Source organism: Chaetodon trifascialis, chromosome 4, assembly GCF_039877785.1.
Source record: "Chaetodon trifascialis isolate fChaTrf1 chromosome 4, fChaTrf1.hap1, whole genome shotgun sequence".
Lineage (NCBI taxonomy): Eukaryota > Metazoa > Chordata > Actinopteri > Chaetodontiformes > Chaetodontidae > Chaetodon > Chaetodon trifascialis.
Genome location: NC_092059.1, coordinates 14484198 through 14503364, shown reverse-complemented (window position 1 = coordinate 14503364; position 19167 = coordinate 14484198). Strand labels below are relative to the sequence as shown.

General features: G+C 42.6%; 3 protein-coding genes across 5 annotated transcripts; 1 reads left to right on the top strand and 2 right to left on the bottom strand.

Annotated features, from left to right (window-relative positions):
- tmem44 (transmembrane protein 44) lies at window positions 1–5960 on the bottom strand. The gene is made up of 10 exons (XM_070960102.1): window positions 5803–5960; window positions 5594–5720; window positions 5426–5516; window positions 5058–5215; window positions 4715–4801; window positions 4446–4616; window positions 3994–4146; window positions 3720–3788; window positions 3483–3620; window positions 1–189 (listed from the first exon to the last, which is right to left on the bottom strand). Exons 1-10 carry the CDS (start codon window positions 5958–5960, stop codon window positions 1–3), a joined length of 1341 nt encoding a protein of 446 aa, XP_070816203.1.
- Window positions 5961–6636: 676 nt separating this feature from the next.
- lsg1 (large 60S subunit nuclear export GTPase 1) lies at window positions 6637–12388 on the bottom strand. 2 transcript variants are annotated; one of them, XM_070960830.1, is made up of 14 exons: window positions 12160–12388; window positions 11465–11591; window positions 10909–11029; window positions 10730–10816; window positions 10520–10606; window positions 10352–10412; window positions 10092–10268; window positions 9517–9876; window positions 9237–9338; window positions 8982–9125; window positions 8612–8735; window positions 8406–8485; window positions 7530–7700; window positions 6637–7263 (listed from the first exon to the last, which is right to left on the bottom strand). In XM_070960830.1, the coding sequence occupies exons 1-14, from the start codon at window positions 12256–12258 to the stop codon at window positions 7084–7086; spliced, it is 1920 nt and encodes a 639-aa protein (XP_070816931.1). In that variant the 5' UTR covers window positions 12259–12388; the 3' UTR covers window positions 6637–7083. The 2 variants fall into 2 exon arrangements, with proteins under 2 accessions (XP_070816931.1, XP_070816933.1); XM_070960832.1 differs by having other exon boundaries at window positions 6640–7263; window positions 8612–8726; window positions 8973–9125; window positions 12160–12375.
- Window positions 12389–13668: 1280 nt separating this feature from the next.
- fam43a (family with sequence similarity 43 member A) lies at window positions 13669–15731 on the top strand. Of its 2 annotated transcripts, none has more exons than XM_070961734.1 (2): window positions 13669–13748; window positions 13868–15731. In XM_070961734.1, the coding sequence occupies exon 2, from the start codon at window positions 13901–13903 to the stop codon at window positions 14939–14941; it is 1041 nt and encodes a 346-aa protein (XP_070817835.1). In that variant the 5' UTR covers window positions 13669–13748; window positions 13868–13900; the 3' UTR covers window positions 14942–15731. The 2 variants fall into 2 exon arrangements, with proteins under 2 accessions (XP_070817835.1, XP_070817834.1); XM_070961733.1 differs by having other exon boundaries at window positions 13865–15731.
- The last annotated feature ends 3436 nt before the right edge of the window (window positions 15732–19167 follow it).

Below are 19167 nucleotides of genomic sequence, written 5' to 3'. Positions count from 1 at the left end.
TCATTTTGCTGAGCTTGCTGAAGAGACACTCTCACCCACTTCTGTACCAGACAGAGTTTTCTGTGAGAGTCCAGATGAAGCACAGGTGCAGATGTTAAAGGGTTTGGGGTTTGTTGGCCACTCTTGTGGGGGAAACTGTTGTTTTGCTGTTGGTTCACTCCACTGGGCATGTGCCTCTTCAAAATCCCACTGGAAAATATGGAAGGTCAAAATATTATAATGGAGAATTACAGATGAAAGATTATGATATGTAATATTCGATAACTCTTAAAATCATTGTTCTATTTCTTTGCAATTTCTGTAGCAAAGGAATATTTGTTATCACTTTTTCTAATGCCCCGACTTCCTCATGCCATTTGAGACTGCTATTTGTAATGTTAGAGATCCTGGCCAGAAGGCATTACACAAGAGGCCATAAACATCTCCCAAAATAGCAGAGGGTAACACTGGCCCCCTATAGACAAGGCAACCACTTTTGCACTACTTCCTAGGCAGACAGGCCCAACCCAGTGCTGGTCTTTAATCAAAGATCCTTTACAGCAGAACAATTGGGCCACAAGGCAAATCTCAAACAATTCCACCCCTCACTGTACCCCTCAGCTCCCCCCACCCCTCACCTCCACCTCAGTCTCACCCCAGCAAAGAACCGGCACTCAGCAGAAATGCACAAGCGACACACAGCACAATAGACGATTCAAGCTGCTGGCTGCAGTGAACTCTCCCTGCTCAGTTTATGCAGGCAGCACACTCACAAGTATTATGTGGTTTTATCATGATCAGCGATTATGGTTGTGTCATGTAAAGGAGGCAAAATTTATGTATAAATATATCTAAAATTGTTCCCCAGCACTGTGATCTTTTCCTTTCTGCGTTCAGCTTGCTTTGAAACAGTTTACAGTCGGGTGACCTCTGGGTTTAATGTACTGGAAGAGTTCTGCAACCAAATACAAAGTGGCAGTTTTAAAAGAGCAGTCTTAAAGTCATCTGGAGTTCTGTGTACTGGAGATTAAACATTAGACACTGCGGCAACTTGTATGGAAAGTATCTTTCCATTAAATCACCAAGTAAACAGTTTCTGTTAATTCTAACTAGCAAGTGGAAAAAGTGCCAGAGAAGAGGAATTTATCTACCTGCTGTTGTCTTTGTTTAGAAAGACTACAGACTGGGCATTTGTCAAGCACTGAGCAGCAAAGATTAGCTGTTATTATCAGGAGTTTAGAGATTTGGTTTTACAGACTCGCAGACTAATCTGAGCTGCCCCCCAAAAACACAAAATATTTGGAAGCTCCTATAGTGTTCAGGGTCCCACCAGCCAATGAGAGTCGAGACTGGATTAAGCTGAAGAGGAGGAGTTTTCACACGGCCAAATAAACTTGTATGCTAAACCACATACAGCGTGTACACACAGTACATTTTTAATACTTTGTTAAAGCCGTCTGACTTCTCCAACACACCGACTGTGCTCAGGGTATTCGCGTCATTTGCTTTTTCCTGTTTGGTGAGCAGTATCAAGCTGCAATTGTTTGTGCGCACACCATTTGCCTTTGTTTGTGATTAAATGACATCCTCTGCAGCTTGGCGTTCGACGGCAGCACAGTAAGGGAGTTTTCCTTGTGGCTGTGAGCGTCAGGGCCTGAAAAGGAAAAAGCTTGTAATTTCATTCTCCCTGCAAACTCAAACTGTTATTTTAAATGTGAACTGTCCTCTAAAATGAGACCAGTCTTTGCTTTGTAGCCAATATTTAATTCTAGGCACAATTGTACACTGCTGAATGAAGGCACATTCCACTTTACTTATAATTAAACCCTGCTGTCTCACACTTCCATACACATTTACCCACAACACTGCATGCACACACAGGGGTCTCTCCAGAGTCTGACTCATCAATCCTCCCAGAATATGCTGACTGTTTTCTCCTAAGAAGATCCTCTGACTGCTGTCTGACTTACTTCCCTCAGAGTCACGTGTGAAAAGCACAAAGCCTGCTTTATAGCAACTCACTGTCCTTAGTTTTACTTCTTCTTATGGGTTCTTCTGAGCACATTTAATGTCATCTGATCTCAGAAATCTCATCTTGACACAAACATTCAAAGACAATATATTTGACGTTTTACTTCAACTTTACTCATCAACATATGCTTATTATGTTTCAAACATGTTTGGACAGGAGCAACTAATGACGGAGAAGTTGTGGAATGCCCAAAAAACACCTGTTTGGAACATTCCACAGGTAAACAGGCTCATTGGTATGAGGTGATAGTATCATGATTGGGTATGAAAGGGGCATCCTGGAAAGGCTCAGTCATTCACAAGCAAGAATGGAGCGAGGTTCACCACTTTGTGAACACATGATTGTATAAAGGATATTATTACTGCATGGGCTCAGGAACACTTAGTGAAGCTGTTGTCAGTAAAGACAGTTTGCAAATGATTCCACTCATTTTTTATTTATGTTTTACACAGCACCCCAACTTTTGGGAAATTAGGGTTGTAAAAAGATTTAGAGATACTTGTTGTAGGTTTGGCTCAAAGATGGACAAAAGAACAAATGATCCTGTTTCAGCCCTTTAAATAGGGTTGGTGATTAATTCAGGAAACTGCAATGTGACTTAAACTTCAGTCTGTGGACATATCCAAAACAATGATTTCAACCAAACACTTAGTTTACCATTAAGGCACAGAATCACATCTGGCTCTGTGAGACTGCAGGGAAACTCAGCCCTCACTATACCCAGGGAAACAGTGATCTGGTTAAAGCAACATATCCCAACAGTTAGTCAAACATTCATCAGACAGTGTGAGTCTCGACTTTAACCACTTCATGAACATCAGTGCCATGCTGTGCATGGGAAAGCCAGCTGTACAGGCCATTGTAAAAAGGCAATAAACTGGACAGAGTCAAGCTGATGTAACACAGGGTAACATAGGTTCAACGCAGTGTCATATTAATTCACAGCAATCCTCTGCCTGCAGACCCATTATGTCAACATGCTGTCAGCACCTAGTGGCACACTAGGAGAAGTACACCTCATTGCTCAGATTGTGCGAGATCAAGAACCTTTTCCATGTCTCCCAACTGCAAAAAAGCAAAGCTATTCCTGACAATATGGTAATAAATGTAATAAATGTCTCTTTAACAGTGTAAATTTGATACTTCTTAATGCAATATCAAGATAATGGCAACTATATTTTATGGTTCTCAGATGATTTAATGTTGCTACAGTGCTGATTGAAATCACATACACGTAAAATGTTACTATCAGATTATTAAATCAGAGGGGTGAATAGGATTGTTGATTTGAAAACCAAAAAACCCAAAATGAAGTGATAACAATTTCTCATGCAGCTGCTGACCTCAGTATCAGTGACTGACACTGATTGGTTAGCTTGCTCTCATCCATTTTGTGAAAAAACATCATACTGTTCCTGTGACGTAATGATCAAAGACTCTTGAATTATTTTACTGAAGTAGTTCGACCCACCTCCAGATCTGAACTCATGAGTGAAGAGTCATAGGACGTATCTGAGGAGCAGAAACTGTCGACTCTGATCACTCGCACCTTCCCGTTGAGAAGCTGGTCCTCCACCTCCTCCCTGAACATCACCTCCTGAAGGCAAGTCTGAGGAGAAAAAAAACCTGAAACTAAAAAGCCATACATATTCCACTGATTCATTTCATGTCAAGAATGCGCTGTTGTTTGAACAGATTCCTCACTTACTTTTCTTGCAGGTTGGACACTGACATCCATGTAACGGCCCACCTCAGTCATCTTCTGGGCATTTTTTGTCTTCAAAGAAAAGGTGGAATGAAGTTTCACAGTGATTAAATTCCTATATTGTGAGTGTTTAACATAAAGCAGTTAGTACTTTATTTACTCTTTGAGTCTCACTGAGATCAAGATCTCATTAACACGAAGAAATGCAAACAGTAATCTTGTCCATACAACAGATAAGTACGGTCCTACAGTTTAAACATAAAACATGAGAACTTGCTTTTTGTACCGATGAGTGAACTTGTTGTTTTCTCTGGCTCTTCATGACAGCTTTATCCTCAGTGCACGAGCCATCTAAAAGGCTCTCTGTGTCGGGAGAACATCTTGTAAGCTGCAGTCTGGTTCCTTTCTTGCACCAATGGATGACGAGAATCTGACAATGTTGGATTAAAGGTCAACAGATTGACACACCTGGATAAATGTCTGTACAATCCACATACGTTCAAGGAGAATATTGACATTTGGCTCTTTTTCTTTCTGTGCAGCTGTGGTATCTATGGTTGCTGCTGCTTCTATGTAATGTATGTAAAAATGTACTACCAGAGAGAGATTAGATCATGAAGAAGCTTTCATAGGTGGAATCAATATTGTGTTACAGATGGCACCAGTGCTTGAAGTCCTTAGCCTGATGGACTGAGTAAAATGCAGTCACATTGTGAGAGGTAAAGATACAAGGAGGTCCAGGATGACACAGCATATTGCTGACAGCAGCCACGGCATAACTCTCAGAAGGAACCCAAACTGAGTGTCGTAGAGGAGTATGGCAGCTGCATAGAGGACACCAGCCAGTGAGCACAGCAGTCCAGAGAACATGCAGGCCCAGGTCAACATCTGTCCTCTGTACTAAGGGGAAAAATGAAATATCATTCCCTTGAAAGTAATTTAAAGCAGTAAGAAGCAGTTCTGACACCCAAAACACTCATGTGCGGTTTGTCACTTACTGCGCTGCGGACAGCAGGGAACCTGGAGGTACAGGCGATGGCAAAGGACAGTAGGCCGAGTATGTAACCCAGGATTTCAGTGTTGTCCTGAGAAAATTTTTAATTGTTATAAAGTCAGATAAAGCACAAAGTATTGACATTTAGTCTAAACAGACGCAATATAAAAAAACGTGAATATCAATCCACACTGCAGATATTGATTTAAATATATAAAGTCAGTACAGTTCAGTGTGAGTAAAGTACAGATGCACAAACTCAGATTGAACACACTGCTGGTGAAATATAAATATATTGATCTATGGAACTCCACTCAGTCATAGCCACAGTGATGGTTTGTGCTTACTTGGAGGGCAGCGTGCAGCAGTCTCCTCCCACTGAGAGGCCTGTCTGCTGGGCCGTTGGTGACCCTTAAATTCAGAAAGCCACCTGCGACCACCATCAGTACACACACTGCAAGGAGGTGCTGCCTCCTTCGCTTCCTCATCATCCTCAGCCTCCTTTCTGAGGAAGAAAACAAACACAGACGCACATTTTTGCAGCTGGGAACGGCTGCACACATCCTCTGCTTCATTTGTTTGGTTATCTGTGGAGCGTCTGTGATAAGTCTCCTCACTGTTTTGCCTGTTGGCTGCCATCGCCTGTGCTTACCTTTACCTTGTCTGAGAATGACATGCTTTGCATTATTTAGTTATGGCATCTTTCGAAACTTACCTGCCTTAGAGTTCCTGCACAGGAGCTCAGGGAAACAGGAGGAAATGAAGTGAACAGCATCCATGGCAGCAGCAACTGCACCCATTAAAATCTGCAGAGGAGGGCGCAGAAATAAGTTACTACTGCCCGCAAAAAAAGATGAAAAACACCACGATTCAAATGAATTACCTGAATATGCAGCTGCCTGGACAGAACGGCTCCAACTATGCTGCACATGTTACCGAGCAGGCTGTAGCACAAAGTCAGGGTTTCTCCGGGATTCTCCCTCAGACATCTGTACCTCTGACACACGAGCCTTTAACAGTTTACACGGGTTTAACACCACAACCTTTGCAGTGAATTACTTGATGAAATGCTGGAATCCAAACCCCACTTACAGACAGCAGGAGAGCAGCAACAGCAGCGCAGATACAGAGCTGAGACCGATAGAGACGCAAAGTTTGTCTGCGTCGTAGGAGAAACAGGTAGAGACTGAATCCACGCAGAAGTCCACCAGACTGGAGAGAAAAGACCTTGGATTTCCTATTCCCACCATATTAACTGCACATATGTCTACATTTAAAGACGAGAAACGAATCCATGCAGCCGACGCGCAAACGCACGCGTCAGACGCTCAACGGGCGTTTAGAAGGGCCTGCATATTTCAGGGAGGGGCTCACGTGCGATGGGCTACACCTGAGGAAATACTGTACGTTGTCGGAAATAATAAGTTACAGAGATGTCGCTTTTGAAAGTCCATTTGAAACGAATGCCTTTATTCCTGCAAAGTTCAAACAAATGTTCTATTTTACCAAATATTCACTTGTCATATTTGCATCAAATGTTCAGACGCGCGGTGCCGCCTACCTGCCCGCGAGGAGCTATGTCTCACTTCAGGCTCTGAAGGCTCCGAAGGATGAGGCCTTCAGGGGTGGTGCTGATAATACAGGGATGCTCTCTAGTTCTAGTTTTTACATGTTGTGGATGAGAGAGAGACTCTTTGCTCCCAGGTCTTTAAAGGGGAGCTTGCAGTTAGTGGTTACTTATGCATTGATCGGGCATTAGTCCAGGTAGGACTGGGCTCTATATGGACATCCACTGATCAAACAGCAACAAAAGGACAATATTCACATGAAATCTAAATGTTTTGGGCTGTCATGTGATGTGATATAAATTGTACTGTGGAGCACTGACCAATGCTGACCTCATGGAGTACAAAAGTGAAACACCAGCATGAAAACATTCAATTTATTTCCTAATCTTAGTTACAACAATCACAGCTGTATGTGGATAAAAGCAGTATCCAACATACAGTACATGATCTGGTAAATGAAGTCTTTTAAATGTGTCTTTTGAAGCAGCTTCAAAATAGAAATTGAAAACGTCCTTTTAAACATCTCATAAAATTCACACCCTCTGGATGTCGAGTCCATTTCCGAACACTGTGGTGAGACCTGGCGTACAACTGGTGATCCAGCTGATGGAATGCATAGCACCAATATAGTCTTCTAACCAGCGCAGTACATGACACATTATGCACCTCATTTGTTAATATCAAGACAGCCTGATGGCTCCATGCTCAGGGGATTAAGGGGCCTGAATCTACCTGCAGATACTGCTCAGCATTAAGTCCGTGAAAATGATCTGTGATTAGAAAGTGCTTCGATTTCTGGTCATGCTCAGGCGTCCAGGTGTTTGTTAAGACGCCGCACTTTCTCCTTCTTGTTCCTGTTGCCATGTTTTTTCCAGGGTTTTCCTTCTGCCACCTCCGATCCAGCTTTTCCTGGACCGACGGGTCCGCTGCCTGGTTTGTAGCCCATGACGGACTGAACCCCCTTAGAGAGTGCCCGCACGTTCTCCTGAAGACAGAGATCCCATCAATACTCACAGAATCAACTACTATCAACTACTATTCAGGAATTTTGCTACAACAACCACAATTCCAAAACTAACATACCCATTCATGATACTATCACCTGTTACCAATGAACCTATTAACCTGTGGAATGTTCCAAACGGGTATTTTTGGAGCATTCCACAACTTGAGCTGATGAGCTAAAACATTAAATATATTCAACTTTTTTGGAATCGAGGCTGTCATAAGAACACCGTAGGTGTGTCTTACCTGATGGAAGAAGTTCTTGTCAACCACATTTTCAATTCTCTTGATGTTCTGTTTGCTTGTTGTTGCAGAGGGGTCACAGCAGTCTGAGTCTCTATTCAGGAACTTTTTGTGCTGCGGCTGGAAGTCTTCAGCATTAATATGTGGAGGCGGATGGCAGTACAGAAGCTTGCCCTGTAAGGAGTCAACGATGTTAGTGTGCAGTGAGCGCGTTAGGGCGAGGATGTTCTCTTTATGATGCTTTGATTTAAAGTTCATGTATGGATGGTACAGCAACAATTGGCCAAATAAATACTTGATACCATGATTATGTGATACACAAACAATTCCTGTAACAGCTACTATAATTTGCAGCTATAGGGCCGAAGGTCTCCACTGTCCATTTAAATATAAAGCAGAAGCACAGTAGATTCACAGTTACTGGAGCTAATGCTGCAATGACCTAAAACACGCAGTATATATAATTTCTGCTGCAAGGGGTCTCTCACTCAAAACAGTAATAAAAGACCGGGTTCGATGACGCTGTGATGTAGCAGGGGATCATGGAAGATGTCTTCATTGTTACAAAAAAACTACAACTACAAATGAATAATTGTGTTCCATCAAGAGTGAGCAACACACTCTGTTTCCACTGTTTCCCCAACAACTAGAGGGGGGAAAGGAGAAATCACATCATGGACAGGCGACCAGAAGAAAGGTTACCTTGAATAAAATTAAGGATTTCTCTTGGTTTGAACATTGTTAGAGCACACCACAATAAAATATGTAACATAAGTGTGGTTGCGTTTAGACATTTTAATAAAGAAATGTCACATATTATAGCTTTAACTGACTTGTGGCAACTAGTAAATTAAAATGACTTCTTGTGTTTGCACTTACGTTGACATAATCCTTCAGGACGTATCGAGCTGATCTGGACTGATCAGGCTGGCCATGAGTTGTCATAAAGCCTCTCATGTCTGAAACAGAGGGAAACATGACAATAAACATTATAAAGCTCTTATGTAAAAGCACAGGCACATTACACAGTGCTTTAAAACACAGTTATTCTCTGGAGAAACACTCTAACTGTCTGATAGTCTCACATCCATAAGCCATCAGCAGCTCCTCAGAGGTGGGGTGCCTGTCGGGGTCTTCATCCTCTCGGGGTCGGATGATGTTGATGCCGTAGGTGCCTTCTAACACATGCCGAGGGATCGTCTGACACACGTGATAAATGTGTTAAGGACTGCACTTAGATCAGTGCCAGGAAGGTCTTATAGCAGGAGATGCAGGCCTTTAACTTCCTGCATCCCATTGTGAGTAATTCTACTTTCACCTTCTCAAAAAGCATGTTATCATGACTCGGCAATGTCACATCTCTTCACATAGCAAACACAGCGGTCGTCAACACTTCTTTCCTCAAAAAAAGAACTCTTTACAGGTGCTGTGACAAAAAAAGCACACAAAGGATATAAGGGAGGCTGCAGGTACGTGATCTCTCATCTGATCAATGGGCAGGATCCCAGAGCAGATCATCTCAGCTTTGGTGGAAACAAAGGAAGGCATGACCAGGCCAGGGCAGTCACAGAGGCACAGGCCTGGCTCCACATACAGAGTCTGTGACACATGTGAAGAAAAGACAACAAAAAGCGTCACACCCTTCAGCTTCCTGCCGATGGAACGAATGACTTCAATTCATATCGAGATGTTTAAAGAGTAACTCTGTACCTGAAAGTGCTTCGTGTGTCCAGGAGTGGCTGAGACAGACACCTTCTTGTTCCTTAGAATAGTGTTGATGGTGGAACTCTTTCCCACATTAGGATACCCAACCTGTTAAGTTCGCAGGCAATAAAAATAGAATTGGTTTGCAATCACTCAAAACACTTGGTAGTGCTTGTTGAGCAGCCAAACTTAAATACTCTGCATGGTATATGCCAAATGCAGTTGAGCAGGTAAATCAGAAAACTCTCTTTTGTGGTAGATTATGTAGGGCTAACTTTTGACCCACCAGTCCCACTGTCAGCTGTCCGTCTTTACACCGGGGCCCATTGTGAACAGCCTTGAACATGTCCAGCAGCTCATCCTTATGCAGCAGACGGCTGGAGTTGTGGAAGGATTTTTCACTGGATGAAGAAGCAGTCCCTTCCTCTTCTTCACCCTCATCTTCTGAACAGGTGTACCAGTCCTCCTCTTCTACATGTATATTTTCTTCATGCTCATCCTCTTCACTGCTCTCGTTATCCTCCTCACCTTCTGCCTTCACCTCCTCCTCTCCATCTGCCCCCTTTTGGTCCAAGTTTTCATTGTCTGGCTGTCCTTCGTCTTCTGGGTCACTCTTGTCACACTCTGGATCGTCCACTTCCATGCCCTGTGTGAAGAGACCTTTTACACTTTGATGCTTAGTTTAAAGGCAGCGTCAAGTCTGAACATGCTGAAAACTATTCACAAGCATTTCACCGAAATAATCAGAAATTACAAACTAACAATATGCACCTCCCCATGATTGGGGAATTCGGATCCTCGTGGTTTTCTGCTCCAAGAAATGTTAGTAAATGTACTAACACATAAGCACTACTTCCTCACCTTCTCCTCGGCATCCAGTCTGTCGCCTTCAGCTAGGGCAGACCAGAAAACTGCCCTGAGCCCCTCTTTCTGGAAGTGTCTGGCCCAGGCTCGCCGCTGCTCCCGGGTCAGCAGGTCTGCCTTATTCACCAACAGCATGTTTACCTTATGCTCGGACACTTCCTTTACGTACAACTCCTGGCAGCACACAAGAGACAAGAGTAGAAATGTTTGAGAAAACCTTGAGAAAAGGAAAGCAAAACTCCGCGTCACGTACTTACCAGGTCAGGACATCTGAACAGCAAAGGATTTCTGGCATCAACAATTTGAATGACGACGTCACTGCAGAAAGACATGAAATCAGTTTTTCCTTAAGGATTACATAAGGAGAACATGTTCCTCGTTGAAGACAGGTGTGAGCTGAGAGAGCATACAGCTTCAGGTTTTACCTCCTCTCGATCACTCTCCACAGTTGTCTCCAGAACTCCAGGTTCCTCTCAAATGGGGTGAGAATCAACTTCTGTTCCTCTTCTAGCCTTTAGAAGGTAACACATATTACACATATTACAAATGCCATTCTTGATTTTGAACACAACTTTTTAGGTAATACACATGCCACAATAACACAAAGGCGACTGAGTTTACAGAATAAAACATACTGTGCAAGTTCTCGTCTCCACATTAAGAAGCTGTCTTTCTCTGCTTGCTGAAGAGCGTCTGGACTGGTGCTTTCATCCCAGTGGGGGCTTTAAATTGGGAGTGAGATGTCACAAAAATTAAAAATGTAAAACATACAGTACAGCAGCTTCATAAAATTCACTCGATCTGTTCTACTTACCGTCGGGGAATTCTGAGGAAGTGTTTGTTGTCTTCATGCAGCTTCATCAGCCTGTTTCTCTCCTCAGCTGTTATTAAGCCTGCTCTGGCTTCCGCTGGTACAAACTTGATGTTCAGTTTCTCTGAGAAAACAAAGCATGAAACAGTCAGAGACAGCAGTGTAATCAAAGGACATACAGTAGGACATACAGGCGCTTCAATTAACACAGCAGTGTCACTCTGAGTCATCCCAAGCAGTGAGGGTGAGACACGCTGCGACCCTGCCAGCAGTCGGTCCATTTAATACAGAGGAACCAGAATGGACACAATGCAGCAGCATCCAACACTGTTCCAACATGTTTAACCAAAAATTTGCTGTGTGGCAACAAGTGTGAATTTTGGTTTGAAAGCCGACAATTAACTGCTCTATGTGTTTGATATGGTGTTTACATACAATACGGGCATCAGAGAATGGCTTGTGCTGGAGTATGAATATAACCTGCCACACTTGGTAAGTGAAAATGTAAAACATGAAATTCAAGCACTATACATGAGCACAAGGATTGAGTGTTACTTACCTGCAACAAACTCTGTTCCCGCCAATTCAGCAGTGGCCAGAAAGTCATCCATCGAACTCTGTTCTGTCACTGACTGCAGGTTCAGCCGTCCCCAGTCATAACCATCATTCAGCTCACTGGTGTGGAGCTGAAAATATGACAAAAGGCTCAAATGAGGCATACATCAATAATAAACTACACATAACCATAAGGTTACAGTGAGTGCCAGAGAAAAAAAAATTACAATGCACACTGGCTGTCATGAGGACATACAATAACTCTGCTGTGTTCTGCAAAATAATGGTGATGGTAGTTTGTTTTCCCATGAAAACGTACATAAAAATATACCATGTGTAATAATAGGGCCTATGAGTCAGTTCTCACAATCTCGAGACTTCATGGCAAAAATAATGTTCGTGTATAATTTACCTCCATGCCGAATTTACCACCGTAACCTGTTTATTGGGAACTGTTATTAATGTATGTACGTCAGGCTCCCGATATGCAAAGCGACGATAAAACTAGATTTTCTTAAGGGAGTTCAAACTCAGTCATACTCCTCAGACCTACTCACAGTTCTGCTGAACCCTAAGTGTAGCGAGGGACAAGGTCAACGGTAAACTTTAATGTGATAGTATATTACGAACAGCCAAGTAAATATCTTCTATTGTTTATTTAAGCATGTTTTGTGCAAGTTACTTGTTAGCATTTCTTACCCATGAGTCTCCCCTCTTGTTTCGTCGGCCTGCCTGGAGTTTCTCCTTTATCAGAGCTCTGCCCAGTCCGCCTCCTCCGCCTGCCTTCTTCTTTCCCATACTAACTTCTGATGTTGTCACTTCACACAAAACACTCTAGTATAATATATCGGAAGGGTCTCAAAAAAGATATCTGTCACTAGGAAACGTGCCCCATGTGCACTACGTTGTTGTCGTAAGAACCGGAAGTGGAGCAAACCAATAGAGATTCATATCCTGACGAAACAATTTCAACTGTTTGGAGATATTAATTAACATATTCGATGAAAGTAGTTACAATTCCGTATCATGTCGAAATAGTTCAAAATTTTACAAAACTCGAGTCAATACCTACTTTATTGTAAGCAGCGAAGCAGTTTATATTGACACAGCTATGGTACGGTCGACTTTTCTGTCCAGCTATCAAAAAGGCTCTGAAGAAACTGGAACAGTACCAACACTAGTTCCCCCATGACAACCCGCAGTCCAATTGACAATCAAATAAAAATAAATCAAGTCTGAATACATATAGTTCTAAAATAGATTAAAATTCACAAATTCACAAAAATACAAAAAGTTAGTATTGAGCAAAGTATCAAGTAACTTTTCGTCTATCAACATACAAACGCACTTCTGATGTGAACCAAAAGATGGCAGCATAAAGCAGCAGGAGCCTATTTCAGACTGACTCTCCTACCTTACGTCCACATAAGCCAATGTGACCAACTGATATTGTAAATATTTGCCTACTTCATATTGAATTTCTAGATTTCTCAATGTTACGTAAGATCTGTGCGTTTCACTCAGACCACATTCTATTTTTATTGTTAAAATTGCATTTAAGTGCAATACAAAATATTGCTGATGTTGACTGTGTTGCATGGTTTCATCTCAGATGTAGAAACTCACTCAAAAGTCCTAGGTTATTTTTTTAATAAGTATATAAAATGTAAAATTACTTCTTTTAAGCTTCTTCTTCTTCTTCTTCTTCTTCTTCTTCTTCTTCTTCTTCTTTTTTATAAAGAGACAATGCCAACACATTTACAAACGAGCCTTGATTTTGGTGGGGTGGCAATGTGGTAGACTAAGTATGGGTATAATAAAGACATTAAAATTACACTGATTGTTAGAAAATATATACATGTATCATGAATATGATATAACTATATAATTCCATAATATACATATGGAAATCATACAAGGTTATGCTACTAAATGGCATTGTGAAATTGTTGCATTCAGCTAACAAGACAATATTATCCTTTATATATTATTATTCATGCCTTACTTTCAAATCATTAATATTAACTGCGTTCAAAATTGTGCTGCAGGCATTTGGAAACAGCAGGCAAACGTGAGAGTTTTGTGTCAATGAACGCAGTCAATACAAACCAGCACAGAGCTCTTCTCATTTGGTTCAGTCCCCCCCCTATAGTCACACTCAAATGGTTTCTTCCTCAATATAAGGCTTGAAGCTCGGCTCATCACAGCAGACGTTATCCAGCCTTACATTTGGAAAAGACCGGGGACACTACAATGGACCAGAGGACTTCAGGGGATGAACAGATGAAGTACGATGTCTTTGCGTTCAGTTCTTATAGAGTAGCTCATAAATGACCTGACAGGACAAAAACACTTCTAGGATTTAGTAGTAAAACAACGTTTATTATTTTTCTTTCTCTCTCAGTAGACTTTGTTGCTGTTGACTGGAAACAGCAAGAAAATGCTGCCTTGGAAGAAGAATAAGTTCGACCTGATTGAGGAAGACAAGCAGTCCAAGCAGAAGGGCTATGCGGTGAGTCTCAACTACTCTGCGCTCACCTCCTTCGCCAAGTCCTGCCCAGAGAGCGCACTCAACAGGGTGGGCAGCATGTTCAAGTCAAAGAGGAAAAAGGTGAAGATCACCAGCGAGGACCCCACATATACGGTGCTCTACCTGGGGAATGCCACCACCATCCAGTCCAAAGGGGACGGCTGCACGGACGTGGCGGTGAGCAAGATTTGGGGCAAAAGCGAAATGGGTAAGAATGGCACCAAGATGAGGCTGACCATCAGCTCGCAGGGCATCCGAATGGTCCATGTGGACGACAAGGCCAGAAGGCCCGGACACTTGTACTTGCTGCACCGGATAACCTACTGCGTCGCGGACCCGAGGCTACCCAAGATTTTCGCCTGGATTTACAGGCACGAAATGAAGCACAAAGCCGTGATGCTGCGCTGTCACGCAGTGCTGGTGTCCAAGCCGGAGAAGGCAAAGGCCATGGCGCTGCTGCTGTACCAGACCTCGGCCACGGCCTTGGCTGAGTTTAAAAGACTGAAACGGAGGGACGATGCCAGGCACCAGCAGCAGCAGCTCATAGGGGAACAAACCATACCGTTGGTCCCTCTCAGGAAGCTTCTGAACGGACAGTGTTACTACAAACCCCCGGTGGAGCGCAGCCGGAGCGCGCCCAAGCTGGGCTCGATCACGGAGGACTTGGTCGGGGAGGAGGAGGAGGAGAAAGCCATGCACTTTGAGTGTGAGGACATTCTGGACACGGAAGATGATTGTGTTGCCAACGGTAAACAGGAGTTGACTCAGATTATTAATGACTTGGGAGAGATGAGCATAGGAAACGACGTGCAGACTCTGAAAGCTGATCTCAGAGTCACCAGACTCCTCTCGGGAGAGAGTACGGGGAGCGAATCATCCATAGAGAGCAACCAGGAGCCCCCTCTGCTCACGAATGGGTTTGAAGAGGTAAAGGTGCAGGAAATTGCCTGAATAATTTTAGGTATTTCTGGGCGCCTCTGACGTATTGTTTTGTTGTCTCCACAAGAAACATTTCCTCTGTCGTCAACCTTGTTGTTGGAGATTGTTTGTCTAATCTGTGCCTCCACGACTGAGTGGGATGATCCAGAAAAGATCCTCTCAGGTTATGGGCCGGTTGCCGCACATGGACGCAAAATTAGGCTGCCGAATGATATCTTAAGAGTGCATAAACACAGAAAACACATGGGAAGAACAAGTGCATGCCTATATAAGAGATGGCTGGTTGAACCGACAAAATTCCAATGCGCCTTAGGACGCACGGCACTAATTCCATCTCTTTTATTTAAGAGGATTTTGTTGTAGCCTCAAGCTTGTTTACCTTGAGTTTTTTTTTCCTCTCTTGAAAATGGCATTTTTCTGTTGAAAAATGCTCATCAAGATCCAAAAAAACTTGCGCTTTTAAAGCATGTTCTTTTCTCCCATAAGTGGTTCAGTGGGTGCAAACAGGCACCCTTAACTTTCCTGTCAGGGCGCTTTTGTAACAGTATGTTCTTTTGTTTTATTTTGCACTGTTGTAGAATTCAATCAAGTATTATGTTGACTACATGTACATAATGTTTGTCGGTATGTTGTCTGAAACATAAATGTCATATCTTTGCTGTGCAAAAGAAAAAACCCTGTTATGTATTAAGATGTAAAGTAAGATGTTTTAAGTATAAATCTGTTATTTTCTAAAGAATAAAAATTATGGTTTGTTATGTGAACCTCATAGAATTATCAATAAAAAAGGAAATGAGATAAAGTTGTTGAAGTTTATGTGTATATCTGTGTTGGAAACAAGTAGGTCGTGATTTCCTTTAGTGCTCCTTAATATGAGTGGGGATTTACCATGACAGTCCCAAATTAGGTCAGATTTGCAACACTGACTAACAGTCACAGAGACACAGAAAGACATCTCTCACCTGTATAGTTTCATATAGTCACCACCCGAGTGTCTGTATAGTCTTTGCTGGATCTTTACCCTTTTTGGTGGCATTGCTTTGAGGGAGCAAGCTGTCCAAGTTATTGAGTTCAGGTACTGAAGGCTCATTCATTCTGACTGGCCTCAGGGAAGCTAGGCCACACAGGAGGACAACACCACAAGCACAAGCAGTTAGAACATCACATGGGTCCTTTAATGACAAGGCAGCAGAAGCACCCAAAGCCTTTTAACGCTGTGGGTTTTGCATTTGCTGTTACGTCTGTCTGCCTCTGGTGAGACACTTTAAAGAATCTCTAGAGGGTTAAAGCAAGTCCTGTAAATCTGCATACTGTAATAATGTGTGTGTTACATGGGCCAGCATATACATTTCACTTACATTTGCCCTTACTGAAATCAGAATAGCTGCATTAGTACTGTCCAAAATAGCAGTTAAAAAACAGAAATAACACCAATAAAAGATTAGATCACTTCCTTCTATTAGATGTCAGTACATCAGGTTTGACACTTGATAGTACTGTACAGATGAAAAAAGACAGAATCACCTCTCATGACAGCACATGTGACCGGCAGTCAGAAATGGATGTGACTTAGCTGCGGTGACACCACTTATCTTGCTGCTCTAAATGTGGAAGGCCTGTCACTGTCACTTCCTTTCCACGCGCAGCAACAGGCCCACGCTCATGCCGCACAGTTCTCGCCAGTCATTTGGCCTAGACAGATGTAACAGCATCGACTGGAACACACAGATGCTGATGGATTGATGTATGTAAGCCATTAGTGCTGTGCGTCTGTCTGCCAGGACCTCACCCCAAAGCCCCCACAGCATGCAGGGATGCTGCTGCAGAGCCAGGCATATTCCCACTAACACCGGCAGCACTGATGCTGCACACTAACAGGACTGAATAAGACATGCAGGAGGGAGAAAACATGTCTGCTGCTACCCAGAGGAGGTGGATATGGGGATTGTTATGTGGACAGACAGTGTTTCACCAGCTGACACAATCCCGTTGGCCAGGCAGAGATATTCATTGAAAACAAAAACACTCCCACCATGGATTTAGAGATCCAGAGACACAGGGTTAATGTATTTCAGCCAGCGGGTGGTGAATCCTACATAAAGCTTCACAGTGGCTCATTATGAATTGATGTGCTTTCAGGATGCACATAGACTCACTCTAAATTAAGACTGTTGTTCCTGTATTTGTGGCTTGTCGAATGGTAACCATGCATGTGGGTTGAAATAGCAACTTGAAAGTAGAGATGCGGCTTTCTACAGCTGCATTTACAGTCAGATCTTCCTGACCTACATTCTCATACGGCCTTTCTTGTGTCCCACCTCTGCAAAAGCAATCATGGTCTCGCAATTTTCCAAGGTTACCTGGATATCAGCCACACGTGCAGCAAGCCTCCTCACACAATTAAAGTTTTCAAAGTGTTTGCTGACAACAAGTGGCTGGAGAGCACGTTTCAAGCTGCCAAGCGAGAGAGCGGAGTTCCTCTCAGATAAGAGAGAATAAGAAAAAGATGCTCGTTGATATTCACGTCATGTTCACTCTTTTTGCTTTGAACAAATGCTCAGGTGATTGCTTTACCCACTGTCTGGCATGTGTGAGTCACCCAGAAAAAGGCTGCACATTCAACAAGAAAATAGTCAGTCACAGTAATAAAGTGTGATGCAGTTGCTTTTAATGCTTCCTCTTCTTTCATGCTCTTATTAAACGTGCTATACAGAGGAAGAATTCATGCTGCAGCAAATGATTGTTTTCATATTGAGTAATCCGCTGATTCTTCTGATTAATTGGTCTGTAAAATATTGGAATATAGGTGACGGTGATGTCTTTAATTTGCTTGTTTTGCCTGAACAACAGCCCCAAAGATTTTCAGTTAACCATCAAATAATACTGAGATGATGAGACCAGAAAAGCTTTTTTGTTATTTGAGAAGGAGCTAAATGATTAACCATCATCAAAATTTGTTGCAGATCATTTTTCAATCAATCAGATAATTAATTAAAAGACTAATCTTCCCAGTGCTACTGCTCTTAGGTGCTCTGTGACAGCAACATTCAAAGTACTCACCATGCAACATGGCCCCTTTCAGAATATGAATATTGTTGTGTATGCTATCATGTTACTTATTAATGATGTTGTGATTATGTGGACACTGTAACTATTTTCTAAACTGTTGGGAAGTTAAATCTATGAAAATGCATCATATTTTCAGATCATGATCATTTGTTTTATGTGTAAAATGTCACTCTGTAAAAAGCACAGTATTTTCCTTGAGAGGTAGAAAGTAGCATAAACTTGAAAAACTCAAGTAACTTGAAACTGTACTGTACTTGAGTAAATCTACTCTCTACTGCTGTATATACATAAGTATACTGCAGGGTTCAACGAGCATAGAGGACTCTCTGGGTACCTACCACTTACTGCTCTCTGTAATGATGCCCTGAAACATCCTTAAAATGAATCACACTAAAATTCATGAGAGAATTTGCTCCGATTACAATTTGAAGTGCATTTAGTCATCCATCCTGGCGGTCACTGCCTGGTCTGACACAGAAGCAGAAGAGTTTCCTAATTATCTGCAAGTGGAGCGCCGCCCTGGGCCATCACTGTACCGGATCGTCACCAGTGTCGGGCAGACACACAGCCTCACTCTGAACCATGTGAAAATGTGTTTGTTTATAATGCATGAGGATGGCTGGGGAAGCACCGGAGCCGTTAGTTACTGTGCCTGGATCTGATTACACCAGCAGTTCTAAGATGTCAGAGGGGTTGAATCAGAGCACAGAGGGCTGGTGACCTTCTCTTGGCTGTGGAAACATATAGGTGAATCATCTAGGAATAGCAGCAGAGAGCAACATGTCCCAGCATGCCTTGAAATCATAATTAGATGCTTTACATAGACAGTGCGTCAGAACTTGCGGCAGGTGAGGAGGAGGTGGATGCGACACTACTATTTGCAGCATGAAGGTGTATAATTAACATGCTCTTCCACTTCAGAAACCACTGCTGAGGGTCACTTCATTCAAAACATAGAATTAGAGGTGTTGCAGTCCTTATAGGAAAAGTTGTGGAGAACTTTGTTGGCCTTCTTTTCTTTGGAAAGGAAGATGTATTTTGACCCGTCACAGGCAGACAGTGTCAGACAGTGTCAGTCCACCTTTGACTTTACCAGGACGCTGTGAATGTGAGAGAGATGGAGACAGACAGACAGCGAGAAACAAAAAGAGAAAAAAAAATCAATTTTG

Excerpts from the sequence above, each read along its gene's own strand:
- tmem44 (XM_070960102.1), bottom strand. The coding sequence starts at position 5,960 with ATGGTGGGAATAGGAAATCCAAGGTCTTTTCTCTCCAGTCTGGTGGAC. Across the intron at positions 4,147-4,445 it reads GTGTCATCCTGGACCTCCTT|ATTCTCGTCATCCATTGGTG; the intron begins GTATCTTTACCT and ends CAACATTGTCAG. Across the intron at positions 190-3,482 it reads TCATGAGTTCAGATCTGGAG|TGGGATTTTGAAGAGGCACA; the intron begins GTGGGTCGAACT and ends CATATTTTCCAG.
- lsg1 (XM_070960830.1), bottom strand. The coding sequence starts at position 12,258 with ATGGGAAAGAAGAAGGCAGGCGGAGGAGGCGGACTGGGCAGAGCTCTG. Across the intron at positions 11,030-11,464 it reads GGGAACAGAGTTTGTTGCAG|AGAAACTGAACATCAAGTTT; the intron begins GTAAGTAACACT and ends TTGTTTTCTCAG. Across the intron at positions 7,264-7,529 it reads ACAAGAACTTCTTCCATCAG|GAGAACGTGCGGGCACTCTC; the intron begins GTAAGACACACC and ends CTCTGTCTTCAG.
- fam43a (XM_070961734.1), top strand. The coding sequence starts at position 13,901 with ATGCTGCCTTGGAAGAAGAATAAGTTCGACCTGATTGAGGAAGACAAG.